The sequence below is a fragment of the Macrobrachium nipponense genome, chromosome 43 (assembly GCF_015104395.2).
Source record: "Macrobrachium nipponense isolate FS-2020 chromosome 43, ASM1510439v2, whole genome shotgun sequence".
Classification (NCBI taxonomy): Eukaryota; Metazoa; Arthropoda; class Malacostraca; order Decapoda; family Palaemonidae; genus Macrobrachium; species Macrobrachium nipponense.
The window spans coordinates 35,199,107-35,220,577 of record NC_061104.1 but is presented as its reverse complement, the minus strand read 5'-3'; the positions used below and the strand labels follow the sequence as shown (position 1 = coordinate 35,220,577).

The window sequence follows — 21,471 nt, the reverse complement described above, 5'->3', positions numbered from 1 at the left end:
GAAGTGCTTGCCTCTTGCAGCTCTTCCTGAAACTCGCTGACGAAAGTGACCTCTCGCCCTGCTTCCCCTAGAGAACCTGTTAAAGGTTGGGAATGCTTGGCTCTCATACATAGAGTTGAAAGCCGGCGAGACGGTGTATGAGGTCGAGGGCTGACTTTGAGGAGACAACAGGAGGATGGGTTGACTCTGCTTTGAAGTCGAGGGCTGCCCCTGTTGAGTAACTGGGACAGCCTGGACGAAGTGTTGCTGCTGCTGCTGCTTCTGGTATGGCTGGAACCTTCTACTAGTCTTCTTCAACTTCTTACCAGAAGCGGGCGGGTTCTCTTGCTTCCTTTTGGATGAGATACCCCATCTGGCTCTAAGGCTCTGGTTAAGCCTTGCAGCCTCGTGATGTACCTCATTCACAGAAGCTTCTGGGAAGAGGTCCGCACCCCACATGCTGGAAGCAAGAAGCCTATTAGGTTCGTGCCTAATAGTGGCTTCTTGCAACACATGCTTTAGACAATTCCGTCTGGCCGTGAAAAAGTCGAAAGCATCAGCTTGCACTGACTGAAGCTGAGACTTCGCCAGGATCTTAAAGAGTGGTTCGGTGGCGTACGAGAGGGCAGCCATCTCCGTGATGATCAGGGAGTTAAGTGACCTCCCAAATCTAGTACGGGCATCAAATTCTGCCTGAATAAGGCTATCAGGCAGTCTAGGGAGCTTCTCACCGAACTGGTCCATAGCACAGTCCGGCTTCAGCTTCCCCACTGTGAAAGTAGCTGGTAAGTTCTCCCACAGTTCGCCGAACGCAGGGAAGAGCGGGAATGTTGGTTCCGCCTCCCTTAACTGCGGAACGGGTTCATCCTTAAGAATGGCTTGAAGAGTCGTTTCCACCATCTTTGTCGCAAATGGGAGAGAAGCCTCCTCCTCTGTGGCAAAGATAGTGAAAGGGCTCTTGAAGGCCTGGAGTTTGGTATTCGTGCAATCCCAATCCTCCAGGCAGTGAACCCACTCCCTCTGGGCATGATCCCTACTGTATAAAACAGTCTCCCTAGAGATTTTGTCTTCTCTATTGAGGGCTGTTTGGGTCAGTCTGGCATACCCTATGAAAGGCTGAGTCAATCCGGGGGGGTAGAACTCGAAGTCCTCAATCCTTCTCGTTCCACACTCCGGAATGGAGATCATGCCGTCCTTGAAGGGGGCATAAGCTGCCACCCTCCAAGGATTATTCATAGAGAAAGCCGGCAGGGATTCGTAGGGTGGTAGCTGGACTAAACCAGTACCTCCTACTGGGAAGTTCGCTTGCGGGGCCTGACTCAGACCAGCGAAACGGTCGTCGTGTTCTCTAACACGGTTAGAGAGGTCTTGGATCGACTGACCGGACTGATTGATTGTACTGGAGAGTTGAGCAAACATTTGCTCAAATCTTGTACCGAGAGAGCCGACCATCTCTCCCACTTGCTGCAATACTCCTGCTGAGAAGGTGGTGGGATCAAAAGCACTAGATGCTGCCACCCCAACAGGAGTCACCGGAGCGGATCCAGTGGATGCTGGAGAAGGAACTGGCTCGGCCGGAGCTCGGGCCTTCTCCTTAGAAGCCTTGCTTCTTGAACCCTTAGAGTGGGAAGAGCTAGGCTTGGGCTTCACCGCATCGGCGTAGGATGTCGAAGACTTCCGTGCCGAAGAAGACGACGACTTTTTGGAAGTCGTCTTATGAAGGGTCTTCTGCTCTCTTTGTCCCTTCACTTTCGGGGGTACAGAAAGAGCGGGTGAAGGCGAAGGGATCTCAGATCCCGTGAAGCCTTGGAAAGATGAAGAAGAAGGGACAGGAGAAGAAGATCCAGGAGCGCTCAAAGGTAGCCCTTGAGCGCCCGAAACACCTACCTCGACCAACAAGTCCTCGGCACCTACCGCCATTGGCTCAATATTTAAGTCCAGGTTCGCGACGTCCGGCACCGTTTCCTGCGTCGAGACGGACCCAAACGCCTGCTGCACCTCCTGCTGAATTGAGGCTATGAGTGGGCTGCCGAGGCGGGGTCGACATACCCCGTCGCCTTCCCTCCGGGGAAGATCTGGATAGCCAACTTCCTATCCAGAATATAAGGCTGTCCCTTGGCGGCGTTCTTACCGAAGCCGCCTACCCAAGCTTTCAAGGTTGCCAAGGCGACTTCTTTCACGGCGGCAGCCTGAAAGAGAAGGCGATATGAAGCCTCTGATGGCGGAGTTACAGCTTAAAGTAAGCCTTAAAACTAAAGATAAACAATTGATTACAAGAAAGTTGTCCAGGAATCTACTTACCCCACCCAAAAGCTGACTCACGAGGTCATAACAGATAGTGCATGCCTCATGGTGCCAAACAATCAGCTCGCCGTGGGTAGTGGCGCACGGGGCGTGGGTCCTGCTCTCTTCGTGGGCACAGGGGTCGTAGAGGACTGCATTGCAGCCTGGTTCCTGGCAGTTAGTAGCCTGTAAGTGGAGGGATACATGAGTATCGAGATTACACACTTACAGCCTAACATAGACTCCGTTGCATGCCGGAGTATGTAAGTTAGAGTAAAACTAGTCCTCCGCCGCAATACGTGTGGTTAGTAAGGCGGTTTGGTTGGAGTCCGCAGCGTACGCCGGGGACGGGGAAGAAGACCAACCAGGAGTGGTGAGGAGCCCATGGAACCACGACGGAGAACGACGGAGGTAGACAGAAAAATAACACCGTGAAGATGATAAATATATGTATAAATAAAAACATCAGTAAGGGCATGTATACTTATAGAATAAGACATGCTTTTCTTCCGACTACTAGAGGAGGGCCCGGGTAAGTGAGCAAGCTCTCCTCCGGTAGCGGAAAGAAGATATACTAGGCAAGCTATATAGACCACTGGCAAATTCCTACCCCGCCCGCTGGTGGAGCCAGAAACAACCGATAACCGAAGGGGCCCCCGGCTAGTGAGCAGGGGCTCCGTCCGTCATGGTAGGGGCAGGATATGGTAGAGGGAGAGCAGACGGGAACATCGGGGTGGTCGCGGCGGGTGAGAGAGAGAGGGGTGGCCAACCCCCCAAACTCCCACTCATCGGGTACCCAGGCCCCCAGCTGGTATGGGACTCCTCCGGCCCCCTCAGAGGGAGAGGGAGGAAGGCTACAGTGGTTGTCATAACAACCAAGGAGGCCCGACCAGACCCCTCCCTACCACGTGGAAGTGAGGGAAGGGAGAGGGTAAGGCGCCTAATGGGACACGTGATCGGTGGTGGACCAGGACGCGGTAGCAACACAACCACAAGAGGGGCCACGTGAACCCAACTGTACCAACACAAGGTACAAGGCGCCCGAGCTAGCCTAACACACTAAATAACACTGATAAATAATAAATATAAATACATCGTAAAAGAATAGAAGGGACACTTGAGTAGGAGAGAAAGAAGCCCAGGAGGAGGCGAACTGATCCGAAGAACAGTCGACTACTCGGAGCCAGCAGTAGCCGATGAAGAGCAAGAGCTGGGATGCTGGGCGGGAGAATAACAGTATAGCCCTAAATACCAAACTAAGAGATAATAGGTAATAAGGTATGGGCTGTGTACCCTAATTCTAAAATACGATGTAACAAGAAGATGAACGTAAAATAAGAGCCCATAAGGATAAGATGTCCCAGTATGGGAGACTGGGAGATCTTAACAACACGAGGCGGCTCATGGCCGCCACGAGTCAACCAGGTGACCATATATGACCTAAAAAACGGAAAATACTGGTCCCTGGAAGACCAAAATACAAAAACTAGACTTATCGGGCACTTAACTTAGCCGAAGCGATAGCAGCACATTCCATCGTAGAGAAATAAATCCAGAAAAGCGAAAACAACACGAGGGACAAAAATCACAACTGGCGTTGTTGAGCTAATTATAAAGGATGGCCACTAGAGGCGCTGCTCTCCGCTTGGCGTCAGTAGTAGTAGTAGTAGTGGACGCATCACTCTTTGGTATCAGCTCTCTCAGGTGGGGGATTTTGTGATGGAAGGTCTAAATGGTAAATGGCTCGTGGTAGTGGGTCTCACTCGCCCCTGTTACCATACCGACACTTCTTTTATAGAGTGAGCGAGTCAGTTTGACTGACATTTTTCTTGATTTTATTTTTTCTCTGGTAATATTAGGATTATTTACCTAGAAATAATGAACTTAAGGATATTTCACAGGCCGACACGAGCTGAGCCCAGAAATTGCCAATTTTACAAGTGACATAAAACCAGATTGCCATTAACTGAGACCGCCGATAACCAGAGACTGCCTGTATAGGCAGGGAAAGAGGCCTCTTTCCTCGAGCCCTTTTATATTCTATCATTGTGTAAAATCAAAGGCACTATTCTGGCCATGACCAAATACAAGAGAATTCTATGATATTGCTTGGTCTGTCTTATAGAGCCCAGGGGGACCATAACAGTAACCTCTTTGAGGACAAACAGTGGCTAACGCGATCATAAATTCTGTATATGGTTTGTTGTGAAACTGATATTTTTTTAAAACAAAAGTGATTTTCCAATACAAACCAACATGCTGTTACTCGCTTGAGACCTTGGGACATGCCTGTCCAGTACTGCTTGCTGACTAATTTTTTAAAGAGAAACTGGTGGCTTAGGACAGTTCATCATAATCATGAAATGGGCTAAATTATAAGTACTGGTAATTGATATGCATCACTCTTTTCAAAGAATTTTTCCCTTTTTTACAGGAAAATGTGGCATCAATTGTGGAAACTGTTACAACAAGTAGTGAAACCACTAATTCAAATTTGATTCAGTTACCAAGTGTCAGTGGAGGATGGCAGTCCCATTCAGGTGGCACTGATGCTTTGACAGCAACAGTTACAATCGAGGAAGAAATAGATTCTACAGGTCAAAGAACTGTCATTGGAAATCCACTTGGGACATCAGTAAATACATCATCACCTAGACCCTTAGAAGTAAGCACATCTAGGACAGATAGCACAAACAATTCAACTATGCATACAGAAGAAGAAGATGTTGCAACCTTTCTAGCTACTCAACTAGCCAGTCAGGCAGCACCTCAACAAAATGCCAGTTCAGGTAAATTTTGAGTAACGTGTTGGCTTCATGTTTCTTATATGCCCAATTTTTGGGAAATTTTATTTAGAGTAGAATAGTTGTTATTGCAAATTGGCTTGGACATGTAGGATAGGATGTATGCTTGTCAACTAAAACTATCTTATCCCCAGGTGGTTTATCATATTACAATCTTAAATATTGGGAACCACAGGATTTCAAGAGAACAGCCTATTATAATGCAGTACCCTGTTACATAATAAAGATCCCTAAGTGGTGCTAACTATTGAATTAATTGGATAGAATACATAACCAACCCTTGATCCATGTAAAGTTGTCCACAAACCCTGCCCTAACCTTCCCCAGTACTGTACTTGAGGCTGTGTAGGAGGAATTCCAATAAGTATGAATCAAAAAAATTGATTTTTAAACTTATAATCCAAGTTTGTTTTGCCATCCCCTCTCTTATAACACACAACAAAAGTTACAACGAGCAACATGGCCCTGACTTACAATACATCTTAGAGTAGTCAATCATCGCTCCTTTCTCATCCAAAAAGTAACTTTCACCCTAAACTTAACATCACCCTTCAATTTTCTCACACTTTAATTTAGATGCATAGGCTTTTTCACATTTTTTTATTATAAATCTAATATACATAACTCAAAATAATCCAGAACTTGACATTATTCCACATACCCTGGACCAGGGATCAAGGATCCAAAGATACAGGCAGTCCCCGGGTTACGACGGGGGTTCCGTTCTTAAGACGCGTCGTAACCCGAAAATCGTCGTAAGCCGGAACGACGCTCTTGAAAACATGTCCACAGGGAAAATTTCACTAATTTGCAATTTTTCTTAGGGCCGTATCTCTAAAATTATCACTAATTTACTAATTTACTTTTTTCATGTGCAACACTGTGTATTCACAAATTACTGTATATTTTCATTAAAATATAAGAGAGAGAGAGAGAGAGAGAGAGAGAGAGAGAGAGAGAGAGAGAGAGAGAGAGAGAGAGAGAGAGAGAGAGAGAAATAACTCCTTACGGTTTCAATAGATTGAAATGAACATCTGTAGGCAACTTTTTCCCCCTCCCATAAATACATATATTTCTCCAGAGAAGAGAGAAAGAGAGGACTGTGCAATTATGTTTGTCTGTCTATCAATTCTTTTGCTGAGAGCGAGAGATAAAAGGAAGAAATAGAAATACCAAATATATGACAAGTATCTTGTGGAGAGAGAGAGAGAGAGAGAGAGAGAGAGAGAGAGAGAGAGAGAGAGAGAGAGAGAGAGAGAGAGAGAGTTGTCCTTACAGTATTTAAAAGAGAGAAATGGAATGATTATTGTATTTAAAATACTCAGATATGAATTTTGTACTTACAGTTAATAGTATTATTATTCTTCTTCTTCTTCTTCTTCTTCCCAGCTTATTCCCATTGTTTTTATATGGGGTCGCCGTTTCGGATGAGCCGTTTCCATCGATTTCTATCTTGTGCTTCTGCCTCATCAATTCCCTTCTCATTTAAGTCTCCTCTCACACAGTCCTTCCATCTCTTCTTGGTCTCCCTCTTTTTCTTCTTCCTTGCACCTCCACCCCCATAGTATGTCTCCCAGCGTGGTTCCTCATCTCTCCTCAACAGGTGTCCATACCATCTCAGCCTCCCCTCCTGCACTTTCTTTGATACTTCCACCACCTTAGTTGACCCCTTATGTAGTCATTTCTGATCCTATCCACTCTTGTTACCCCAGACATCCACCTAAGCATTGCTCATTTCTGCCACATCCATCTTCTTCTGCTCTGCTTTTCTCATGCTTGCTGTTTCCGTACCATACAGCATTGCTGTTCTTACCACCGTCTTGTGAAATTTTCCTTTTAACCTAAGCGGCACTTTTTTGTCACAAAGAACTCCCGAGGCTGCTCTCCAGTTGTTCCAGCCTGCCTGTACCCGATGTTTTACTTCTTCTTCCATACTTCCTCCAGCGCTAACAAAAGATCCCAAATACTTAAACTTATCAAACTCTCCTTATTTGCTCTCCACCAAGCTGAATACTTTCTCTATCATCCCCTCAGTGGTGGTACACATATATTCTGTCTTGGATCTACTTATTCTCATTCCTCTGTCCTCCAGTACTTGTCTCCATCTTTCCAATTTCACTTCCAGATCTTCCCTGCTCTCTGCACACAGAACAATATCATCCGCATACAATATGTTCCATGGTACTGTCTCCCTCACTTCCTCTATTATAACATCCATCACTATGTTAAAGATAAATGGGCTCAGAGCCGACCCCTGGTGTAATCCTACTCTCACCTCAAAAACCTTCTGTCTCCCCAACACTGCTCCTCACTCTGGTAAATACATTCCGGTACATCTCTTGTATCAATCGCACATACTTCTCTGGCACCATCTTCTCCCTCAGGCTCCTCCCATACCTCTTTATTGTCTCGGGGACTCGGTCATAAGCCTTTTCAAGGTCAATGAATACCATATGTAGGTCCCTTTGTCTTTCCCCGAATTTCTGGGGGGGCAACCAAGTCCTTATGGGTGCCGGTCCCAAGCCCGGATAAATAGGGAGGGTTGGTGTCAGGAAGGGCATCCGGCTGTAAAAATCTGTGCCAAAACCAAAAATGGAATGAGCAAAAATGGAATAATAGATATTATTATTGGAAAATATTAATGATAAACTTATTATATACATGTCCATGAAAATGATCTCATCTCAGTAAGAGAGAGAGAGAGAGAGAGAGAGAGATGAGAGAATGAGAGAGAGAGAGAGAGAGACGAGAGAAGAGATGAGAAGAGACGAGAGAGAGAGAGAGAGAGAGAGAGAGATTGATTACATAAAAACCATTAAATTCGTTGACCATGTATGGCATTGTTAAGCTCCGAGTGTCACTGGAGTTGAGGTGGGAAATTGATACAGAAAAAGGCAAAGGGAAGAATTTTCTTTTGAAATTAGTAATCGTATTATTATTATTATTATATTATTTATTATTTATTATTATTATTAAATAACTGAAATTATCAATAAACATTTTACATACTAGTACCATAAAAATTCTTTCATCTCGGTAAAAGAGAGAGAGAGAGAGAGAGAGAGTGTTTATCTCTCTCTGTTCTCTCAAAAAATACTTATAACGCTTCCAGCGAAAGAAAGGGAGGGAGTTACCACTATGAAACATTATTATCTTGTGTGACAGAGAGAGAGAGAGAGAGAGAGAGAGAGAGAGAGAGAGAGAGAGAGAGAGAGAGAGAGAGAGAGAGAGAGAGTTAACCTTAATTAAAAGTGACATGGATAGATTAGTACGTATTGTATTTCTTTAAAATACTATCACATATGAATTTTGTAATTACAGTTATTATTATTATTATTATTATTATTATTATATATTATTATTATTATTATTATTATTATTTGAATGTATTAAAAAACAAATAGTACAAGTACATAAAAAATCTTGAGTCTCAGTAAATGAGAGAGAGAGAGAGAGAGAGAGAGAGAGAGAGAGAGAGAGAGAGAGAGAGAGAGAGAGAGAGAGAGAGAGAGAGAGAGAGAGAGAGAGAGAGAGAGGGGGGGGGGGGGGGGGGGGGGAGAGAATTTCAGGACCACGTGATTGCAACACTGCAGCTCTTCCCCCAGCTCTTCCCCCTCCTGGCTGTCACAGAACTTGATATATCTGACAGTTTTAGTACCTGGATCTCGAGAAAAGGTTACTGGAAGTTACTTGAAGAAGACTGGGAATTCCTTCATTCTTCCATAATTTTTTAAATATAAGCTAAAATCTTACTAATTTACTATGGTATTTTCTTTAATGAATTGATATTATTGCGTGGTATAATAAATATTAATATTTGAAAATAGTAAATCATTTATTTATCATACAAAAAAACATACATCTTTGTAGGAGAGAGAGAGAGAGAGAGAGAGAGAGAGAGAGAAGGGAGAGAGCGGGGGGGGGGAAGGAGAAGGAGAGAGTGAGAGAGAGAGAGAGAGAGAGAGAGAGAGAGAGAGAGAGAGAATTATTATTTTTATAATATGATATCATTTCAACTTATTAAACTTACTAATACAGTATTAATCAAAATTAATATTTGAAAATTAGTAAATCATTTTTGTATTATAAAAATGTATTTAGTCATGAAAATAAACATCAAAATACACTAATTAGTGATTATTTTCGTCGGAAAATACAAAGAGAGAGAGAGAGAGAGAGAGAGAGAGAGAGAGAGAGAGAGAGAGAGAGAGAGAGAGAGAAACTGTGCTAAACTATAAAGGATTCTTATCATAGTATGAATTTTTTAAAAGCGTCGTAAACTCGGAGCGTCGGAAGCGTCAGCGTCGTAACCTCGGAACAAGCGTCGTAACCCAGGGCGGATTTTTCAATGAATATTTAAGAAAAAGCGTCGTAACCTCGGAACGTCGTAAGCCGGACCCGTCGTAACCCAGGGACCGCCTGCATGTGATAGATATAGATTTGAAAAATTTGAAACTACTGCCCTCTAATGGTTAGCAATGCTGCGTGGCCTGAAGAAAATGTTAGTAACAGGGATTTTGACAAAGGAAAAATCTATTTCTAGGGGAAGACCTGTGTCGCCTGGTGAAATGCTCCTGTAGCATGCATTTCTAGGTATAAATAGATGCTAAATATACCAGAGAAAAAAGCTGAATGGAATGCTGAAGTTACTACCCTCAGCTCGATCACCCATAGGGCGTCTGTATAAGCACAGGGGCGAGTGGAAGCCACTACCACAGGTTTTCTGCCAATTAGAAGATTCCCTTCAAAGCCCCTCTCTAGGCAGGTGCCGTTACAAGGACTACAACATCTACCTTCTGCTCGCTACTACTACAACTCACGCCCGAGGGCTTCATTTCTGGATTACGCACCCAAGCTTGGGCTGGCTACAGGGTGGGGACCAGGAAAAGAGAGGGATGGGTTCACTGGGCGACACAGGTCTTCCCCAGTCAAAATCCCTGAAGAAATATACGGGTTGGAAATCTCCGGCAGTATTTAAACGCCACTATCTCAAAAACCTAAAGGCCCTTAAATTCTCAACAGTGGCTGCAGGGAGCATAGTCTCCCCCAAATAACCAAGTTTAAAAACTCCTTTCCTTTGCCCTTCTGTCAATCCTTTTCTCCCTTGATTCTCTCTCCTTCGTACCTGCCTCGCTCGTATCCCCTACCAACCCTCCCTCCTCCGGGCCGGGCTGGTTTGTTTACCATTCCGTCGTTGGACTTGTATACTATAACTTTGGGACCATCTTTGGTATCACTTACCTGTTTTGTACATATTCCTTTGTATATTCATATTGCTTCAGATACCATTCCATTATATTGTTTCGTTATTACTAGTTTTTAAGCCCTAGTTTAAGTCCTAGTTTTTATTCTTTAGTGAACTTCAAGTTTCATTATCCCTTTTATGCATTTTGTCTGGTATCTTGCAAGCTTGTATGGCAATTCTCTGATACTTTTTCACCGGCAGACACAGGTCAAACCCAGAAAAGGGATTTTGACAAAGGGAAAAATCTATTTCTGGGGGAAGACCTGTGTCGCCCGGTGAACCCATCCCTCTTTCTTTCCCCACCCTTTAGCCAATCCAAGTTTGGATGTCTATTCCAGGAATGAAGATGCCAGGCATGGATAGTAGTAGTAGTAGCGAGCGGAAGGTAGAAGGGGTAGCCTTTGTAATGGCTCTCGCTGTGGGAGGGACTTTGAAAGGAATCCTGTAATTGGCAGAAAGTCCTGTGAGAAGTGGCTTCCAATCACCCCAGTGCTTATACCGACGCCCTTGGGTGTTCGAGCTGAGGGTAGTAACTTCAGCATTCCATGCTAGCTTTTTTCTCTGGTATATTTAGGATCTATTTATACTTAGAAAAGTGAGCTACAGGTACTTTTCACTGGGCAACATAGGTCTTCCCCCAGAAATAGATTTTTCCCTTTGTCAAAATCCCTTTTTTATATTTTTTTTTCCTATTATTATTGTGTTGCAGAAGGAATTCAGTAACTTTTCATATACTGTTGCCAAATTTTTAGGAGTAATGTTTCATTTTTTACTCATGTTCTGTGAATTTTAGTTATGATTTAGCTTTTTCGAGCTGGAGCTGTGACTATCCATTTTTTCATTGATATTATTGAATGTGAACCTAAATTTGTTTTTCTGTATGACACATTATGAAGCATGAGATTCATTTGTTGTAACTTGTGTTTGTAACACACCAAATGGCCCTACCCAAATATAGTTTTAAAATTTTGCACAAACTGGATAGTATGGCACTCAAAGAAAAACAGCAATGCGCAAATCATCAGATCAGTGTTGTATGTCTAGCGGGATGCAAGAACTGGGGAGGGAGTGATGAGCTGATTCAATACAGTTTTGAATATGCCTTCTCCGTGATATTCTGAAGTCCCGTGAAACTATTGTAAGTCAGCCGCCAAAGATGTTACAAGTTGGCGGGGCTTGGGCAGTTCAAAAGAGTCCCACGCATCTCTATATCCCTTCTTGTTTGGCTCGTGTCCAAGGAGCCAGAATAACCAATCAGCCTCTTGCATAATGATGCTGTGTGAAGGGGGCATTTGAAACAGGCTGCACCAGCAGTCATCCCAGTTAGATAGCGTGCCCCATACAGCACAGACTGGGTCGAGACGAGTGCCCAGTGCCCACAGTCCCGTTCCCGTCAGCCACCACACAAAGATGTGTATCGCCATGAATGTCATTAACAGTCTAACCTGCCATCTGGTTGTGCACTACTATAGTTAATGTAATAATTACAAGTAAAGGCCACCTGTGTAGCTAAGAAGAATACACCTGTGTTAAACATCCCCTCGATTATTATTTTTGCATGTCCTACATTGCACGCATGTAAACTTCTCTCCCTCCTGTTTTTCCCTTCATATCCCGAACCCACAAATGACCGAGATCAGGTCAATTAATATTATATATATAATATATAATATATATATATATATATATATATATATATAGATTATATATATATATATATATATGTTATATAGTATGTATGTATATGTATCAATCTACAAATGTCCTTTAATATCTAATTCGCTCTACCTCTAAATCATTATATTTTCATGTATGTTAAACGAAGGGGAGTTTTTCAGTTAATAATCAGTTAATAATAATTTTGTCCTGTCGGGTTTCAAACCAGTGTCCAGCGGACTGAGGAGAAATCAGGACTTCAGTGATGTTATCGAATCAGCCAACAAGTGAGGTATAAGTTGATACAGATTCCGACCTTACAAACCACTGTTGAGCTCAGGTATTTGAAATTAGAATCGATATTCAACCCCCTCTGCCATGTTAACCAAGTCAAATGTTTGCCGCACATAGCCATATTATGAATTTTTATCATCACCGTGATTCATATCATGCATCAAGCTACAAATGTCTTTTAATATCTAATTCACTCTACCTCGGAATCAATATATTTTCATATATGTTGACCGAAGGGGAATTTTTTAGTTTGAAAATTATTTCGCCTTCTCAAGGATTCAAACCAGGTAGAGTGAATTAGATATTAAAGGACATTTGTAGCTTGATGCATGTATATGAATCATGGTGCTGTGATAAAAATTCATAAATGGCTACATGCGACACGTTCGACTTAGTTAACATGGCAGAGGGGGTTGGGAATTGATTCTAATTACAAATATCTGAGTACAACAGGGATTTGTAAGGTTTCTTTGCCATTAACACTGCAAAGCAAAGAATTTTTGTCAGTTCAATCCTGTAATTAGAGGGTTTCAGCGGCTCCCTCTCTCTCTTCGGAGTTCAGGGAATGTGTACATTTGGGGGGACTGTCTTCTTAGCACCACCCCCCACTGGTCCTATAGTTCTCAGGCTGCTAGGCTGGAGGTTTCACAGGCAGTGATTGAGTTTTTCCTGAACTCTGTATTTCATCCTTGCTGGATTTGAGACGTGTTGTGTCCCCCACGGTTCTTGTGAGTGCTATGGCAGTTGGCGATTTGTCTGCGCCATTGGTAAGTGCATCAGTACCGGTTGTGTCCTCAGCCTCTCCTTTAACTAGGGTAGCTTGTAATCTTCCTTCTCTGGTTCCCATTTCGTGCTCTCTGGGTTTGAGACATAACGTGCCTACTGCGGTTATTGTGCCGGTTCATCTGCACCATCATTATTACTGTTAGGGTAGCTGGTAATTTCCTTCTTCAGCTCCCATTGGTTCCGCTGTTCGTAGCCTGTCCTTAAAGGCACTTTTATGTGCTGCACAAATTGCTTTTCTCCATCTGCACAACGTCGTCGTTAGGTGCTCCGGTGGTTACTCCGAGTGTGGTGTCTTCCTTTTTCTTCTCTTGCTTCTTTCTCAGCCTTTTCTTGCAGCTATTTCTGTTTCTCCTTCAAGGTGTTCAATGGGGGTTCAGCTTGGTTCCGGGGTTTCCAGGAGTACTCCCTTCCCTCACCATCCTGGTTTGGTGTTGGTGTAACTGCCGTTTGTTGGATCGTATTTTGCAGCCTCTCTGCTCTTAGGGATAGGCGTTGGTTGCCCATTTGTAGTCAGCCAGGTGTTATGTCATAGTCACCTGCTGGTGCGGGGTTTCACAGTCGAATGAGACTGGCTCTAGGTTATGTCATCATCTTTGGTTGGTACACGGTTGGCGCAACAGTGTGGTTGGCTCTTAGAGGTATGTTCACCCCAGGTGTTATGTCATCATCACTGGGTAGTTCAGGTTTGCGTAATGAAGCGAGACTAGCTCAGGGTTATGTTATAGTCTTTAAGTTTGTACACGGTTGCGGAATCGGGACCGGTTGGCTCTTGGGGTGGGTGGTGGTCGGCCTGGTGTTAGGTCATTGTGTCTAGGGGCTGTGGGTTTCCGCAGTCGAGAACGACTAGCTCAGGAGTTTATCGTCGTCTTGTTGGTATAGCGTTCCGCAACCGGATCGGTTGGCTCAGATATGATGGGATTGTGTGTGTCAGGTGTTGGTATCGAGCTACCAGGTGTAGTATGTTCCAGGTTATTGGGTGCTGCTCTTGCAGTTGTTCAGCCTTCTCCTTTTCCTGTTCTGGTGGGGTCAGAGACAGGACTGACAGAGGATACCCTCTGAAGAGAGAATCCAGTAATAGTTGGGGGTTTTGTTTCTCCAGCAAAGGAAAGCAAGTATAAACGGATGGTGGACCTCGTCCATTCTCTCTTTCCGCAGTCCAGGCTCCAGAGGAACCTACACAGTCAATTCAAGCAATGTTTGTTACATTGTATTCAACTAAACCAGTAGTCTCTCAAGCATCAAGTAAGCTAATCTGGTTTTTATGAGGTAGTGCGTAACCCTTCTACTGGTGTCAGAGCTCCACTCTTCGAATCTGTTGAGGCTCTTCTCTCTTGGGTGCCTTCATTGAGGCTTGTATTTGGAAGACACCTTTCACAGCAAGTCGGGGGCCTTGTCCCACTCTATGTGGATGTTGCCTGAGTTGATGGGGATTTTCTCAAACATGGTTGGTATGCTCCTTCTGATCCTGAACTGTTTGACAACCTTATCACTTAGGTTTTGAAGGGGTTGGCATACCAGACTAACATTTTGGCTGGCTGTTCTACGTTCTTGTCAAGAAGAAGAGGAAATCCTTGTTAAATCATCTGCCTCCTCACTATCAAGACATTCATTAGAGGGTTCTGTTGAGGGCACCTCTTGCACTCAGTAACAGTCTTTTAAAGAGCAAAATGTCTCCTTGATGGTCATTTTGTGTCGTCGTCGTCGTAAGTAGAGATGCAGCAGCATTGTTGGATGATTGCATAGCAGGTGACAGATCTCAAATGCTGCAGTGTCCGGTTCGAGCTCTCAAAGTTTATTTGTCACGTACTGAGGAACTTACCATGTCCGAGAACCTTATTTGGTTCCCCCTAGGTGTCCATTTTGTTCCATTTCCAAAAATGCAATGAGCTTCTTCATGCAAGAGGTTATTAATCAAAGCATCGAGTGATTCTTCACTTTCAGAGCCTTTAAGTTGTTCTTTGCATCCAAGGGTGCAAAGTATCGCGGATGGTTACCCTTTCGGCTTTCTGGAGGAATTTTCGGTGTCAGTGATCTTGGAGACAGCTACTTGAGAGTTGGTGTGGCTTTCCACAACGCTCTACCTTAGGGATTTTCAGTTTCTTCAGAGAAACATTACTCGCTGGGTCCTGTTGTTGTGGCCAACTCAATTTTGTAATTTGCTTGGTATCGTTAGGGTGTTAAAAGTAGGTAGTCAGTGGTAGTCTAAATGATCTTAGGAGTTTCTGTTGGTCAAGCTTAGACTGAGTGTATTGTTCTTTTAGGTCCTTCAGTTTAGGCAGATCCTGATGGTTATGTTGGAATAATTTCAACTTCTTCCGCACAGTCATCTGCGTCAGTGAGCAGTAGAGAACTCGAAGGTCCTGCACACTCACACTCAACTTCTCCATACATGAGAGGCTGGATGGGAGGTTTACTGTTTCCCCTCCATACATGAGAGGTATTCTATACCACATGGGAGGTCCTTCAGACTCAGGCAGTACCTTAGACTCAACACTGAAGTTAGGGTACTTCATCTACAAGCATCCTCACCTACAAAGTTGGTCAACTAGGTGAGGAAATTTGCTTTTACCTCCATGTATAAGAGGTATAGAATACCACATAGGAGGCAATTCTGACTCAGACGGTACCTCAGAATCAACACTGACGTTGGGGTACTTTCTCTGCAAGCATCCTCACCTACCAAGTTAGACAACTGATTGAGGAAATTTGCTTTTACCTCCATGAATGAGAAGTAAAGAATACCACATGGGAGGTATTTCTCAGACGGTACCTTAGATTCAACACCTTCCAAGTTAGGTAACTAGGTGAGGACACATTTACACATGGTAGGTTGATAATGATTTACCACATATACTCCATGGACAGGTCGGGCTGAATTAGATTGATCTCACCACCATTAAATTTTGTAAATTTGGCTAATTTAGATGTTCAGGGAGTGTATTGCAATATGAAGTTTTCATAATAACATTAATATTGTAATACCTGAACTACTGAATGATTCCCACCCTCCTCCCCACTTCAGTTTGATAGTGAATGACTCAGTTGAGGAGGCAGGCCTCTGACAGCGGTATTTGCAGCAGCGTTGCCTACGGTATCACAGGTAACTCATTTGACGTAGATTTTACCTGCAGTGTTGGCAGCACTGACAGTTTAAATTACCCACTTTGTGGTTAAATCTGTGGGCTGGTAGTGACCAGGGCTAATTCAGGTGTTCAGTAGGTATTAAAATATTAGCTTTATTATGAAAACTTCATTTTTATTATAAGAATATATTAATTTTATGCTTTGGTGACATGTTATAATGATGCATGACACACATGGAACATGACACCCATAATAGTAAAATATTTATTTTATATGTTTGTAATGCAAATTTTGTCAGGAAATTTTTTTATAAGTGATGGCAACACATTAAGCAGCTTATCTCTCTCTCTCTCTCTCTCTCTCTCTCTCTCTCTCTCTCGTTTCCATTGTGCTTGATTATTTTATTACAATTTAATATCCTTTGATAAAATGTAAAAAAAAAAGTATTTCTAACAACTGCAAGAAGTCGAATGCCATCTACCCCTCTCCACCTATCCCACATTGAGGAAAGTTCCTTCCCCAGCCACCTCCCCTCCTTCCCCGAGAACCCTTTCTCTGTGTGCTTGTGTCTGTGAGCAGCATTACTAACACTTCTCTCTCCCTCCATGCTGCTCTACCAAGTGCTTCCCTCCTATCCTGCCCAGCCTTCTTCCCCCACCCTGGAAACTTTCCCAGTCTCTGACTCCCCCACCCCTACCAAACCCTTTCTCAGCCTGTTTATGCCTGTGGGCAATGTTACCAATACTTCTTAAGGCCCATGCAGCATTACCAACCATTGCAGCTCTGTTTTTAAAAATTGTTATGAATTGTATACGTACTATATGTTGGGTGCCTGGATGCTGGTTGTTCGCAGATTACGTCGAGTTATGGATAATCAAGGGACTACTGTGTATTTTTTATATATATATATATATTTGTATATAGAGCTGAATTTTTGGGAATCTCTGCTCTTTCATCATTATGTATATGGTCTGTTTATGTATTTAACTAAATAACTGAGTTGGAATTAGCTCAAATCAAGGCGATGGTGTTTAACCCTTATGAGGACATTTAGAAAATACTTCAGTCAGATTTTTCACAATCTTAGTTTATTGTTCCCTCTTCACATGATATCAGTTCTAGATAAAAGATGGATTGCATCATCTCTCTTCATCATATGTATATAACTTGGTTACCTTTATTATAGGTTTGGTCAGTGAGCACTTGATATCCAGTGTGGTTAATGGTGTAGAGGGAGCTGATCCACAGTTACAGTATACATCAGCTCCAACGCAGCCTCATCCATCAAGCCAGGAAATGCAGCTGTCAGCCCATGAACAACAACAGCCTGTAAGCCTTTGAAATTGTTTTCTGTTTTATAAAGCATGATAAATCATTTATGTGGCATTGTTAAACTTTCAGTGAATTAAGAAATTCTGTTTAACTGAACACTAGTTCTTCACAAAGCCATTAACCAAAATACGTATCATCTTGAATTGAATGGGACACATCCCACATGCACGGAACAAAGCATTTTGAAGAAAGTGATTATAGTGTGCATTCCTAGAATCAGTATCACCATTGTTATCAATATCACCATTATCAACAATACCATCAGTATTGTCACCATTATTATCTCCATTACCACCAGTATCACCATTACCACCAGTGTCACCATTATCACCAGTGTCACCATTATCATCAGTGTCACCATTATTATTAGTATCAACATGCTAACCTCAGTACAATTCTCTTCGTATCCTTATTTACCTCAGTTTCATGTATACCCACATATGGAATAAAAACACCCAGTATCCCAACTATAAATTATGTCACTAACATCTCTATGGACTGATATCCAGTTTCTCCTACATGCAGGATGGCCCAACAAAAGTCTGGTGTCCGATGCAACCCTTTTTATCACCAAAAATGGTTCTACTAACATCTGATCTCCCAGTGCAAACTGCATCCTTATAGAACCCAAGGTATTTAATCTATGGGCTTGCACATCACACAGTATCTCTGCTGAGGGCTTCAGAGGGTATTGGGAAAACATGGACTGATGTAGACCATAGTCCATTAAATCAACTGAAGCTCCTGTATCTATATAGAAATTGGGAACTCCACATCACCCACTGTTTCTTGTACTATTGGCCTCGGCTCTGGGGTGTCCCCCACAAGACCACAATTGCACATACAAGTCAGCTGTACCCTTTTTGTTGATCGGGTTTCTGAAAATTTCGCTGATCTTTTGATCCCTTTGGGTTACCTGCTTGGGGAGCTTTTGTATTTGAACTTCCAGAGTTCTGAGGTGTAGGTCTTGTATCCCTCCATTTCTGAGACGGACAAGACCACCAAAAGTTATCTGAATTTTTTAGGCTTCACAGTATTTTACTCTGCATTGTTTGTTAGTGTACCGTTGCCTATCACAATTGAAACAATGCAACTGTTTCCTTGGATCCATGGATCCTCTATTGTAATCCACGTTGGCACAATTGGGGGAAGTGAAACTTAAATTCCTTTGTGTTGAATTCCTTGGAACGGTCCCATTAACAAATGTATTATCAACTGTGGGACATTTTGACATGTGCTACCAAACCTGAGAATAGATCAATTCCTCATCTGACGCAGGTTCCATCTTGTGATCAAAGCTATCTACAATGACGTCCGGGACCTCATGTAGAAGCCAGGAAAAATGTAAAAATCTGTGCAAGCTATCAAGGGAGTTTTTACCATTTACCCATGTGGATTTTTTCAATTTCTGTATCAATTCTCCCATAGGCTGTCCTCAGAAATGTCTGTAACTCAGTCCATGACCGGCATTTTGTATACTAAAAGCGACAGCAGTGATGTGCTAAGTTCCATTTATTGAAATCCAACAAGGTCTTTGCCTCTCTGAACACCTCAACATCATTTTTAATTCCCTTGGCATTTAAAAAATTATGAACTCTTTCAATAGAAATCTGCACTGGTCAAGAAAGAATACCGTCTACAATGCCTTGGAAAGGGTGAACTCCCTATGCAATTGTTATGACTTTATGAATCAAAGTATTATCCTCATTATTTCCTTCCGCCATTTTGCCCCCTCTAATTGGGATCACCTTGACGTGGTGAGGGGGCTCTTGAACCCTAGGAATTTTTTCCCGAGTTCACACCCAAAAGTCCCAAACATTATATACTATATATAAATAAATGTTTAGATTAATTTTTGTGGAATTTTCCTCCTTTGCTAAAATTTACTGGACCTTTAAACAGAAAAGATATCATAGCTGGGACTGGGTTTATATCTGAAGCTAAATAGTGGGAACCGTGGCAGGACCATCAACTGCCCAATAATGTTCGGACCTGAGTGATATCAGGCGGAACTGTTTTGCAGGACTGGACCACGGATTCCAGGGGGTTCTAGTTTTGTGGATAAGACTCTCGGCATTCTGTCCGGTTTGCCTATAATGTGATTAGGGTGGGGATGATTGTATTCTTGTAATAATCTCAGTCCTATCAAGCGGTTTGGCTTACACTTGGGCCACTCTAATCATGTTGTGCCATCTCCTGTGGGGTGGAGTAGGGTAGGGATGTGGACATTTGGGAGTTGGTTCAAACTTGTGCCATTAGTGGAAGAATAAACTCCATGAAAGGCTGATGATATCTTTTTAAGGTTTTCAGGTTTTTTTCCTTAACTTTAATCTTTATGATAAATACAAATAAAGATACAAGTACTCCTGGGCCCTTTGATGGTAGTGAATCAGAATAGTTGATGACTGCAGAAACCTCCACTGACAACCTTTCTCTGGAAAAATCAATCAAACCTTCCAGTGTAATTACACTGAAACCCTATGCTCCAGTACTGAGTAAAGGGAAATTGAGCAGGAATATAGTATCTGAAATAGGACCCGGAATATTTGAAAACGCTTATGATAAATATTTGACTTCTAATTTGGAAGACTAGTTGTGATTTTAGTAATGTATATAGAGATATTGTAAAGTGTTGTGGCCGAGAGCCTAAGATTTCTTCGGAGGGGTGAGGAAAGCTGACAGTAGAATCTGCCTCAGCAAAAGAAAGTGACAAACTAAAAACATTATCACACCTTGGAGGAGTTAAAGTAGAGTGTGCAGTACATACTTTTTTGAATTACTCCAAGGGAATGATATATACACCCCAGCTTATGACATACTCTGAAGAAAAGCTTTAGAAGAATTTAAAAGATCAAGGTGTAATAAGAATTGCAAGAATGAAGAAGATAAATGGAGTCCTTGTCCCACTTCCCAATTTAATTGTTACATTCAATTTTACCCGATAGCCTAGTATAGTGAAAGCAGCCTGGTTACGTTTCAAGGTTAAACAATATATCCCAAGACCAAGGAGATGTTTTCATTGTCAAGAATTCGGACATATGTTAGGGTCTTGTAGACAGAAACTACAAGGCAAGCCAGCTACTTGTGTCAAATGCAGTGAACCAAAGCATGGCATATGTAATAAACAAGCCAGGTGTATACATTGTGGAGACAATCATCCATCATCTTCACTTAATTGTGAAAAAGAAATTCAAACATTAGGGTAACTAAACGTATCACATTTAGAGAGGCAAAAGAGAGAGTGTTGAATCAGTACTTTGATGTGGTACTTGGAACGGGGTAAAAATCTGTCGCCTCCTCAGTGTGGTTTTCAAAGTATGCACTCCACAACTGATGTATTGGTTCGAATGGAATCATCAATATGTGAAAATTTTGCCGACAAGCAGCATCATATCCCTTTTTTCTTTGATCTAGAGAAGGCTTATGATACAACATGGAGAGATGGCATTTTGAGGGTCCTTTATGAATGTAACCTGAGATGCAATTTGCCCCTCATTATTAAGGCTTTTTTAAAAAATAGATTATTTCAGGTTCAGGTTGGAGCAACAGTGTCAGATGTATTTAATCAAGAAGGAGTACCACAAGGAAGTGTTTTAAATGTAACCTTGTTCACCTTGGCAATCAATGGGGTTTCCAAAATAATTCCTCCAGATATAACACATACCCTTTTTGTTGACGACCTGTTGATTTCCTTTGCTGCATCAAGGATGGCAGTGGCTGAACGCCGCCTTCAGCTCTGCATTGATAATATAGTAAAGTGGGCTGAGGTTAATGGTTTTAGATTTTCTGTCAGTAAAACAGTAACTATGCACTTTTGTCCCATAAGGGGAATCCATCCTGATCCAGATCTATTCATTCATAGGCAGAGAATTCCATGTGTTGGTGAAACAAAGTTTCTTGGTTTGATTTTTGATAGCAAGCTGACCTGGATTCCACATCTGAAATATATTGAGGCAAAATGCTTGAAAGCAATGAATTTGCTGAAAGTCCTGTCTCACACCTCGTGGG

The 21,471-nt window shown here is 42.5% G+C and overlaps 1 protein-coding gene across 1 annotated transcript in view; it reads left to right on the top strand.

Moving 5' to 3' along the window:
* The first annotated feature begins 3,880 nt into the window (after positions 1-3,880).
* LOC135213877 (transcriptional repressor CTCF-like) overlaps positions 3,881-21,471 on the top strand; it is a 355,646-nt gene continuing 338,055 nt past the window's right edge. Inside the window, exons 1-3 of the mRNA XM_064247977.1 lie at positions 3,881-3,916; positions 4,697-5,051; positions 17,318-17,460. Coding sequence (XP_064104047.1) covers positions 3,881-3,916; positions 4,697-5,051; positions 17,318-17,460 — 534 coding nt within the window. The remainder of the gene's footprint in view (positions 3,917-4,696; positions 5,052-17,317; positions 17,461-21,471) is intronic.